Consider the following 12,093-nt stretch of genomic DNA (forward strand, 5'->3'; position numbering starts at 1 on the left):
CAGGAAGTGTGGAGGTGATAAAAGAAAGAGCATCAAACATATCCTGATAGGGTGGTGTAGCAGCTCTGGAGTTGTATATTCTGAGTGTCACATACTCTCATACTGGGTTTTTCTGGGGAGTGGGATTGTCTAAGGAGTGATCTATCCCACATTAGTGAGACTGACTTTCCCTTAGAACTGACTGTGCGCTGTTCTTTGAGACTGCTGAAACCATGACCAGGGCTAGGCGTTCACCCCAATGCACACAGGCGTCTTGCCTCTTCTTCCATGCTCACTTGTGGGTGGCATCCTATGTTCGGGCCAGAAGTAGTAGTTACTGCTAGAGTATTATGGGCTACGTACATTCTTCCTGTCTTCATGAAATACGATTTTAGGATTGACCAGACACTCTTCTTAGTTAAAATATTTTTAATTTTTTAGAATCTCAGTACATGGAAACTCCTGTCCCAGATGCAGAAGAGGCAGAGGAGGAAGTTAAGAAGAAAATATCAGAAAGCTTCTTCTACGATTATACGGAGCTTGCTTCGATGCCTTTTGTGACTCCGGATTCAAACATACCACTGGATCTTCTTACACTTGTGTATCCACTCCAGTTACATATGTATAATCTTGGAATTTCAGCTTTTTAGCTCAGGGGTTGGCAAACTGCAGCCCATGGACCGAATCTAGCCTCTGGTCTTTTTCCCTAAATAAAGTTTTATTGGAACACAGCAATGCTCATTCATTTACATGAAGTCTATGACTGCCATCACACTACAAGGGCAGATTTAAGTAGTTACAACAGAAATCATCTGGCCCACAAAGCCTAAAATATTTACTACCTGGCCCTTTACAAAAAAAGTTTGCCAACCCCTATCTTAGGTAATTCTAAGAAGCTTAAGATAGAAATGCTTGATCTTAATTTAAACTAAGCTTTTGTTAGCTTTTGTTAGATGCCAAATAGCCATAAAGAGATATAATGCTTTTCTGGCTGTCCTTTCAGGAGATGTGATGTGAAGGAGACCAGGAGGCCTCTTATCCCCGTTTATCTCTACCAGCCTGGCACCCCCTTTTCAATGCCTGTTAAGTTAAGATCATTGATCTCCCTGCTTGAAACGCTGACGTGGCCATTGTCAGGCATTAGTGCTTTCACATTATTTACCAGATGAGTTACAGAGAAGACAACCCTGAGGAAGTGGGCACAATATAACCCATTTTAATAGAAGAATAAGAGTCTGTGAAGAAAAGTAAAAGTGGGATGATTAACAAGGGGATTTAGGGTTTGCCATCACTTTATGATGTTAGGTTTGTGAGGCGCTAGTTAGGAGACAATTTCCATTAAGGCCCTTAGTTAGCAATTTAGCATGCCTGCCCTCAGAAGGGCAGTGGTTATGACCGCATGGCCTAGACACTGACTGGCCCCTTATAAAAGCGGTGCTGAGAGGGGAAGGGCAATGTACTTCCTGACTCAGTTTTGCTTTTTATGTAAAAATAGAACATGTTATTGTTATTATATCTTCTAACTTTATTTCGATCCCAGGTGTAACTAAAACTAATTCACCCTGAAATTTGTAACCTGGAGTTTTCTCTCTTGAGGGTCTTTTTTTTTTTTCCTTTGTGGCCTTTGGACAGGTTACTGATGAAAGTTATGCTGTTGGCCTTCTAGTCAATTTTTTTCAAATGAGGTGGTTTATTAGTCACCTAGAAGCTTTTCCTGAAATGCACGTGCTCTGATAGCTTCCTGGACCTACTGCATTATTTCCATGTGGAGAGGGGCTTGGGTATATATACTCTGAAAAAGCTTCTCGGGTAATTTTGATTGTGCTGCCTTCTCCCGGCTCTCAACACTGGGGATTTGGTGCTCCAGAATACAAGGATCTCTGTATTAGAGAGACATGCCTAGTCTGTAAATAAGGGAGTCAGAGGGATCTTGACGTTTGGCTCAGTGCATGAATCCTTTCTACTCATGCTGGAGGAGTGGCTGTATAAGCTATGGACTTGTCTTGAACACTTTCAAAACCAGGGCAATTACAAAGCAGCTTATCCCATTTTTGAATAGCTTACGTTATTAGAGCGCTCCTCCAGGCCTTGAATTAAAATCTACCTTTCTGGAATGTCCTGCATTAGACTTAGTCCTACTCTCTAGAGATGAACAAATATAATCTCTATTTCTTGTGAGAAGCTGTAAGAAGTCTGCTCTCATGTATCCCCATATACCCTTTTAATTCTTTATCTACTTCAGTTTTAACATTTGTGTCTTCTAAATCAATCAAGAAAGTATAATTTATAAAATATCACCTAAACCACAGCATAATTTATAGAAGACACTAAACAGCACTTAAGACAGTGTTTAAACACCATTTTAAAGTGGAGGTCCCAGATGGCCATGGACAAACAGTGAAGGCCCTGGGCCTCTGATAGGAAGTTAAGAATAGGTGCCAAAAGAGAGGATGGGATAAAACAGAAGGGAGGTGAAGGTATGTCAGAACACCTTTTAACATTTTCAGAGCTCCGCTTAGGGACTGCCTTGTCCTCTGGGGTTAAAAGGGAAAGATCAGACTCTAGTTATTCATTCATTCATTCATTCATTCAACCGAATAGGCTCAAGACTCTGTGGTAGGCATTCCAGGAAACAGATGAATGAGAAGCAGTCTCTGCCCTCAAGCAGGTTGTGATTGATTTAGAGGGAAAGTGTTTGGGAAGCTACAATCTAACCCATTTCTGCATTTGAAAGGGCCTTCAATCAAAACAGCAGCAAGTAAGAGGGAGTTTTCCCCCTGAAATTACAGATGATAATATTAGATAAACGATCATGTCTCCAATTCCCTACTGTCATCCAAGTTAGTCAAGGGATGGTAGCCCACTTCTACCCTCATAGTTAGACATTCTTCTAGCCCTGTAGAGTATTACACTGGCACCTGGGAAAAGGGAAAGGAGAGAAGGAAGAAGGAAAGGTGAGAACAGTAGTTTAGGGAGAGAAAAAGAGGGTAAGCAAAACTTCCTGCCCCATACCAGGCTCTGTAAAGATAAGGGGCTGTAGACTCTACTCTTTATTTGTGAGGTGGCCCCAGGTATTCTCCATGAGGGCAGAATAGCTTCATCTAGATCTTGGATCACATATTCATTTGCATTTCTATATAAGATTCAATTTTAGGCATTAATGTCTTCTAAATTTATAAAATTCCTTTTTCTTGTACAAATGCCCTGCAATGTTCTCTCTCTCTTTTTCAATTTAACTATGAGGCAATGAGATAGGTATAGTTACTTGTAGTTAGTTATAATTTATATATTCTTCACAATTCAAATTGCATTAATTAAAATTTGCTCTTCCTTTTTTACATTCTACATATCGTTCTTGTTAAAAGTTTTGTATAATTTCTTTCTCTGAAAATATTTACTTACAAATAAGGGGAATCATCTAAAATCAGATTGAAAAAACAAAACAAAAACAAGGGCTCAAGAAATAAGGATTGCTCCAGTGATCCTTCAACTTTTGTGTTCAGCAATGAATTCTTGGAAAATAAGAATATATCTACTTAAGATACACTACATAATATATTTCTTTGGCAAACTATAAGTTTTTAATAGGTTGATCTCATTTAATTATTACACTTATATCTTGGGTTATATTAATTTGAGCTTGAATGTAATAACAAAGTACACTTAAAAAATGTTTAATAGCTCAGTTTTTAAACCTCTATTTTGAATTAATACAGTTTTACTCTATAGCATAAACGCACACACACGTATATACTCATCTGCACACCCGTACATACTAATGATCTTGGAAAGGAAATGTTAGCCTATTTATTTTATATACTTATATATTAGGTATTATTTAGTCAATTTTCATAATTTTTCATATGATTAAATTTCAATTATATTTATGTGAATTTATTACAGTAGTCACATTGTCACTGGTGTGTCAGAATTTCACAAACATGTCAGAATTTTAAACATCTTGTCTTTCAGCCTCAAGGAAGAGGCCTACATGATCCTTTTACTATGTTCAGTCAACAAACTGGACAGGCTTTGGGAGTACAAAGATGACAAAGACAGACTTTCTCTCACATTATAATGTGATTCAGTTTTAGCAGGAGAGAGGAAAATGAAATTATTTAGGGGACTACTTTGCTCTCTATAGTACCCAAATAGAAAGTTTATTTTTTATTGCAAACAAAATTAATGTGCTTTTAGGGTTTTCCTAGGAAAACTAAAATATTGACTGAATCTGAGTATGAGAATTTTCACCTAATTTAAAAACAAGATTACATTAGTAATACAGTAAAAAAACTCTGAGTTTCAGCATAAAATTCAACTACTTCAACCCTGGATCTTTATCTAACTAAGGGTATGGGTTTAAAAAATATATTCATTTTGTTACTTTTCCCCTCTCTAGGACGGTTATGTTGTTTCACTTGTTTTCCTTTGCAACTTTCCCTCAGACATTCCTTTGGTTATGACTGCAGAAAGCGGGCCAACCTACAACTTCTGGACAGCGATATGGTGTTGTACATAGCTGGGAACCAGCTGATCCTTCTGAATTTGAAAACCAAGGAACAGACCTACCTGCGAAGTAGCAGTGGCAGAGGAATTGGTGTCATTGGGGTATGCCTTCAGTAACTTAGAAAACAAAAATCCATCCCTGTGTTTGTTTGTTCTGTGGACCAGCCAGCCTGTGAGGTGGGATTACATGAGATGCACAGCAGTCTTCATTCTAAGGCATTTTCAATTCGTGATTACAACCACTACGTTCACTGACATTAGCTCCATGCAATATTATAATATTATATTAATAATATTATCATCTCATTTTGCAGATAAGGAAACTGGGGCTAATAGAGGTTGAGTGACTTTCCCGTAGTCATGCAGGTTTTTCACATTAAATGCTATGTTGCTATTCTGCAAAAATACTGAGATGAATGACACAAATGATAATTCACATAATAATTAAAGCTAAGTGCCAGATAAAATGTAAGTAAAGAGTTGAACATTAGGAAATGAAGCACAAATTGTACATTCAGTAGTTTCAAGCAGTTGACAAAAAGATCTGTGTGTGATTTCGAGTCTGTCTCTTCATCCCTCCTCAGGTGTCTGTCTCCATCAGTCATTTTCTTTCTTGTATCTTCAGCCTTTACTTCCTTAAGCATCCTCAGCATAAAAGCATACTAAATCAACTTGTTCTCATTTTAAAAGGCCCCTCTCTGGGAATTCCCTGGTAGTTCAGTGGTTAGAACTCCGCGCTTCCACTGCAGGGGCCGCGGGTTCAACCCCTGGTCGGGGAATTAAGAAATTGCAAGTCGTGTGGCACGGCCAATAAAAAAAAAAAAAAAAGAGGCAAAACCAAAAAGCTAGGTATATATACACAAGTACATGCTACGGTGGCACCAGCTGTTGCAAATATTCCCGGGCCCGACATGAAGGCTCTGTGGAGGAAGTCGGTCGGGACCATCTCAAAGTACCGTGAGCCCTGAGGTCCCCCCCATCTGCAGAGGACCGAGCAACATCTAGCCCGCTTGTTTTTCTATCACTTTATGGCCAACGGTAGTTTTGAAATGTCCGTTTTTCTATTTTGTGGCACGATAATTTGGTTTGAGGTCAGTAGTTAGGGGTGTAGTGTGAACAAGAATGCTAACCCTAAACCTCACCCTCCTGGACCCTGAGTGCTTGTGTGTCGGTGGGGCTCGTCTCCGTGTGTGCTGGGGCTGCTGGTGCCCAGCGACAGCGACCTTCCTCCACTGCCCACGTCGCTTCAATTTTTCTGAAACAGTTATCCATTTGTGGATGAGAAATGCTCTTGTGAGGCTATGAGAAACCCATGAGCAATGTGGTTTGGGGTATACAAGCTCTCTTCCAGAAAAGACAGGGTGAATTTTTGTGTTGCGTGTAAAGTAAATGTCCTGCTTGTTCTAGGTCTCCATTAAAAATAAAGCAAAACACCAAACGCAGGGTAAGCAATTCATCTAACTTAGTTGTCCTCAAAGAGTGGTCCCCAGGTTCAGCATCACCAGCATCACCTGGGAAATTGTTAGAAATGCAAATGCAAAATATCAGGTCCCAGCCCCAATTTACTGAAACAGAAACTCCAGTGTTAAAGCTTGCAATCTGTGCTTTAATAAGCCCTGCCTGTGATTCTGATGCCTGCTAAAGATTGGGAACCACTGTTCTAGCTCTTCTGATGGCAATTTAAAAAATTGTAGAGTTAAGACATGACTCTCTTAATGAAAGTAAAACTTAAAATGAGTATTCTTCTAGTTTTCAGTTTCAATTATATCCATTGTCAAGTATTTATTAGATGCCCAGTTTTGACTTTTCTATTAGAGTGGATCCTAATAAACAAATTATAAAGTAACAGATGCTAAATACTGTATTAACTGAGCGATTTATATGATAATCTCCCTTTCAGTGCTTTAGTGAGATTTTATCTTTTATAGGTTCACCCCCAAAAAACTTACTTCACAGTAGCAGAAAAAGGAGTTTCCCCAAAGATTATCATTTATGAATATCCTTCTTTGAGGCCCTACAGAATACTTCAAGGTGAGTCTAGTAGAATCTTTAAAATATCTCACTTTTAAGGTTAACAACATTTTGAAGATGTAATATTATTGTAGCAGTCAGGGTCCTCCAGAGCAACACAGCTGGTGGGAGGTAGAAGAGAGATTTTTTGAAGGAACTGGCTTATGTAATTATGAGGGCTGGCAAATCTGAAGTTTGTAAGGCAGGCTAGCAGGCTGGAAATTCTTGGGAAGGAATTGATTCTACATCTAAGGGCAGAACTTCTGCTTCCTCAGGGAAACCTTAGTTCTGCTTTAAGTGCTTTCAACTGATGGGATGAGGCCCACCCAGGTTACCAAGGATAATCTTAACTGATTATAGATGTTGACCACATCTACAAACTATTCTTCACAGCAACATCTAGATTAGTGTTTAATTGAATAACTGGGTACTATAGCCCAACAAAGTTGACACATAAAATTACCATCACAATTATCTTACAATTCTGTTTTCCATACAATTAATTTCAGTAGTCAATTAAAAAAAAAGATTTTATTTTTCAGAGCAGTTTTAGGTTTACAATAAAATTGAGAGGAAGTTTCAGAGATTCCCACATACCCTCTCCCCTCACCCATGCTTAGCCTACTCATTATCAACATGACTCATCAGAATGGTACATTTTTACCAAGGATGAGTCGATGTTAACAGTCACAATTACCCAAAGTCCATAGTTTCCCTTAGGGTTCACTTGTGGTGTTCTGTATTCATTTAGACAAATGTATAATGACATATATCCATCATTATAACATCATTCAGTATTCTGAATAGGAGTTTTCCCAAAGCCTGTCCTAAATATCGTGTGTGCTCTGTCTATTCATAACTGCCCTACCCTCTTTTGCAACCACTTATCTTTTATTGTCTCCATAGTTTTGCCTTTTCCAAAATGTCATGTAGTTGGAATTATACAGTGTGTAGCCTTCTCAGATTGGCTTCTTTCACTTAGTAATATGCATTTAAGCTTCCTCCTTGTCTTTTAATGGCTTGATAGTCAATTTCTTTTTAGGGCTGAATAATATTCCATTGTCTGGATGTACTACATTTTATGTATCTGTTCACCTGTTAAGGGGCATTTTAGTTGCTGTCATTCATTTCATTTACATATAAGCTTATACATAAGCATTCATTTCACTTATATAAAGCATATATATATACACACACACAGACATAAGCATATGTAATCAAATACATTATTGCTTTTATTTTGAACAGTTATCTGTTACATCAATCAAGAATAAGAAAAATAAAAGTTTTATTTTACTTTCATTTACTCCTTTGATTCTCTTCCTTTATGTAGATCCAAGTTTCTGACCTATATTATTTTCCTTCTTTCTAAAGAACTTCTTTTAACATTTCTTGCAAGTCAGGTCTCCTGGCAACAAATTCCCTCAGTGTTTGTTGGTCTGAGAAAGTCTTTATCTGTCACCTTTGAAGGATAATTTTGCAGGGCGCAGAATTCTAGGTTGGTGTTTTTTAGGTAAGATTTTGTCCCCCCCCGTTTGTTTTTTTTTTTTCCCCAGTATTTTTTTCTTTATCTTTCATTTTCTGTAGTGTTTCTGGGCATTTATCCTGGTTGGTGATCTCTGAGCTTCCCGGATCCTGGGGTTTGGTGTCTGACATTAATTTGGGAAATTTCTCAGTCACTATTGGTTTAAATATTTCTTATGTTCCTCTTTCTTCTCCTTCTGGTATTCCCACCACACATACGTTACACCTTTTGTATTTGTCCCACAGCCCTTGGATATTCTGTTCTGTTTTTATCAGTCTTTGTTCTCTTCGCTTTTTGATTTTTGAAGATTCTATTGAGACATCCTGTAGCTGAGAGTCTTTCCTCAGCTGTGTCCAATCGAGTAATGAGCCCATCAAAAGCATTCTTCATTTCTGTTACAGTGTTTTTTTTTTTTATCTCTAGCATTTCTTTTTGGTTCTTTCTTAGGATTTCCATTTCTCTGCTGACATTGCCTATCTGCTCTTGTATGTTGTCTACTTTATCTGTTAGAGCCCTTAGCATATTAATTATAGTTGTTTTAAATTCCCAATATGACAATTCCAACATCTATGCCATGTCTGCTTGTGCTGCATGCTTTGTCTCTTCAAACTGTCTTTTTTTGCTTTTTGGTATGCCTTGTAATTTTTTCTGGGTAGCCAGACATGATGTACTGAGTAAAAGGAACTGCCTTAAATAGGACTTTAGTCACCTGGTGGTAAGGTGTGGGGCAGGGGAAGCATTCTCTAGTCCTGGGATTAGGTCTCAGTGTTTTGGTGAGCCTATGCCTCTGGACTGGGAACTTCTGAAATGTTTCTCAGCATTTTTCTCCCCCCTTAGGTAAGACAGGATGGCTAGAGTGGGCTGGGCTGGGTATTTCCTTCTCCAGGTCAATTAAGCTCTCTGATAACACTCCAGCCGGTCAGGCTCTGGTTAATCAGTTTCCCCTGAGGGCAGACCTTATTAAGAGGAACAGAGAGCTCTCGGGTATTTCAAAATGGTTCCTTTTCCCCTCCTTCTGTTGGAAGCCTGGGGGGATTTTTCTAGATATTTTTACTTTAGGAATCTGGTCAACTCGCGGAGGTAAATCTCACCATATTGTTGGGGCCACCTTATGACTGGGTCCCCCTGGAGTTTTTAATTCTCAGGCTTGTCCACACTGAGCCTCCAGCAATTCGTCAGTTAGAGTTCATGTTTTACTCCCCCGGCAGTGGTTCCTTGAACTGTTCTGGCTGTTTCTGCTTGGAAGCCTCTGCTCTGGTGAGTTGCAAATCCCTGTATTTACCTGGTGGTCTCTCCATTCTTGGGGGCAGGGGTTTGCCCTGGTTCCTTTCTTCTCGTATAGATCCAAGGAGAGCTGTTGATTTTTCAGTCTGTTCAGCTTTTTACTTGTTGTTAGGATGGAATGGTGATTTCTTAGCTCCTCACATGCATAACCAGAAACCTGAAGTCATCAGTTTTTATTTCGTGAAATTTTCAGTGACAGATTTTAAATTGATTTCTCTCTGCTGTCTAACATGTTTTTGTGTCACCCTTCCCCGCTTCATAAAATAGAATTTATTCTCAAAGTGTTTTTCTCATGCAAAGTGTGATTAAGATTTCTTCACCCTCGGCTCCCCACCCCCCCCCCCCCCCCATATCATGTAGTTCATTCTACAGCCAAGGGTGATGAGTGATTTTGGAATTGTTTCTTTAGGGGAGTCTTGGCATTCTTCCACCAATGCACATCACTAAGGGTGCTCGCTCTCTCCTTTTTTTAATTTAAATAATACACTTTTGAAAAGTAAGTGCTGTCCGTGTTCATTAGACTTGCACTCATCTTTTCCTCCTTTCAGATGGGACTGATCTGGCTTATGTATATGTGAACTTTAACCGCGACGGTACCTTGCTGGCCTCTGTTGGTGGCAGCCCTGACCACACACTGACAATCTGGAATTGGAAAGAAGAGCAGCCCCTACTGAGGACAAAAGCTTTTTCCCAGGAAGTTTTCAAGGTTACTTTCAATCCTGAAGATGACGAGCAGCTCACTACATCGGGATCCGGCCACATCAAGTAGGTTGCGTGACTGATACAGGTGCTAGTCGTTTATTGTTAGGGTCTTTTCTAAGAGGATTGACCAGCTGGAGACATTTTTGCTGATGTTGTTAACGTTAGGATAATTTTTAAATGTGTTATTTTAAAAACTAACTGTAGCGCAGCTTTTCTAGTTGGGTATGGAGATTTTATTACTGAAAACAGCATAGATAAAAGAAGGGCTTTTGAATTTTGCTTGCTGCCTTCTTGTAGGCTTCACTTCCTAAGAGAGTTTGTATAATGTCTTACTGACATTGGCGTGCTGTGTCCAAGTTCATATTGAGCTTTCATGTCCACTGCTCAGTGTGTTGTAGCAATACTGTGAGATGGATAAGTCATCTTGATGTCTCTGAACTCAGTCTTCACTTGTAAAATAAGAATTATAACAGAACCATTCCTGATGCAGGACCCTCAATACTAAATGGTAACAGAGCCTACTCTTGATCTCAGGTCTCTGGGTGTTTTCCACTATATCATACCCTTTGTTCTTTGTTCAGGATGGAACTGATTTTGTCCTTTATTTAACAACCTTCTAGCACTACTCTCGAGCTGCCCTTAACTTGATTCCCAGTGTCTCTTTATGAGAAAGACGTTTTTTAATCTATCTTAAATTCTTTTCATTCCAATTTAAATCTGGTCCTTTTGAAATATAGAATAATTGAACAGATTTTTAAATCTTGGGGGAATTGTCAACTAACTCTGCTGGCTATAGGTTTAAAAATTCTAATTTTTCCATTGCTTACTAGAGTGCATATTTTCTATGTACTATGTCTTTGGGGAAAGATAGACCTTGAACAATTTCATGTGTGGTGTGCTATAAAAGAAACAGAGGAAATGGAAACATATGATCAGGGGACCTACAACAGCCTTGGAGAAGGGTGTTGGTCATTTAGGCTCTTGGCTTCATATTATTGGCTTGTTGATACTGTCCATTAACTATTCTACATCCAGGTGGTAGGCCAGATTCTTTCTTTTTTCTACATGGTTTTCATCATTCTGGCTATTCATTTGTTAAGTTATTAATATTTTCTTATTCATAATCTAAACATTTATTGACTTTATGTGCCAGGCACTCTTCTAAAAGAGTTTTTCAACAATTTCATGAGGTTGGTGCAAATAATATTCTCATTTTACACATGAGTGAATGAAAGCACAATGTGATCAAGAAGATCACTCAAAGTTACACAACAAGTTAATTAGAACTTTTGGAAAACTTTTATATCCTCTAAAGTGGCACTATGCAGTAGAACTTTCTGCTAGGGTGGGAGTGGTCTGTGCTGGCCAATCTAGTAGACAGTAGCCACGTGTAGCTATTGAATACTTGAAACTGGTCGGTCTGAATGAAACACTGATGTTTAAATTTTATTTAATGTTAATTACTTTAAGTCTAAATTAAAATAGTCAAACATGTGGCTATTGCATAGGACAACACAACTCTAAAATGTAAGATCTACAAAGGCAGGGAATTTTTTCTTTTTGGACTATTTTGCTCGATGCCGAATTCATATTGCCTAGAACTTTGCCTGACAGGTAGTTGATACTTAATACATTTTAATTGAATGAATGGATAAATGAAATAATATGTGGCTATGAAATATGTAAATGTTTGGGTGATATTAAAATTAAAACAAATGAAATTTCTTTGAGGTACATTCAGGCTCTTATTTGTTGGCAGGTTCTGGGAAATGGCTCTAACATTCACTGGCCTCAAGCTTCAGGGTTCATTGGGTCGATTTGGCAAAACAGCCACTAATGATATAGAAGGTTACATGGAGCTCCCAGATGGGAAGGTGAGTACAGCTACTATTCTACAATAATGAAATTATTGAAATGAAATGAAGTGATATACATATATGAAAGCAGTCTAAAAAGCACTGCCAATATTGGCAATAACAGATACTATAATTGTAAATATAATGAGCATTTAATTTTGCCTTTTCAGATTATCAATTTTAATTCTGTGAAGTTGTCATAATCCACACGTACATATCAGTTTGTCTTTA

The 12,093-nt window shown here is 38.4% G+C and overlaps 1 protein-coding gene across 1 annotated transcript in view; it reads left to right on the forward strand.

The window, feature by feature from the left end:
• Positions 1 to 12,093, forward strand: part of CFAP44 (cilia and flagella associated protein 44) — a 127,382-nt gene that overhangs the window by 13,642 nt on the left and 101,647 nt on the right. Inside the window, exons 4-8 of the mRNA XM_036849471.1 lie at positions 421 to 580; positions 4,425 to 4,587; positions 6,414 to 6,516; positions 9,853 to 10,069; positions 11,766 to 11,880. Of these exons, the coding sequence (XP_036705366.1) occupies positions 421 to 580; positions 4,425 to 4,587; positions 6,414 to 6,516; positions 9,853 to 10,069; positions 11,766 to 11,880 (758 nt within the window). The remainder of the gene's footprint in view (positions 1 to 420; positions 581 to 4,424; positions 4,588 to 6,413; positions 6,517 to 9,852; positions 10,070 to 11,765; positions 11,881 to 12,093) is intronic.

The sequence above is a fragment of the Balaenoptera musculus genome, chromosome 4, assembly GCF_009873245.2.
Source record: "Balaenoptera musculus isolate JJ_BM4_2016_0621 chromosome 4, mBalMus1.pri.v3, whole genome shotgun sequence".
NCBI classification, from domain to species: domain Eukaryota; kingdom Metazoa; phylum Chordata; class Mammalia; order Artiodactyla; family Balaenopteridae; genus Balaenoptera; species Balaenoptera musculus.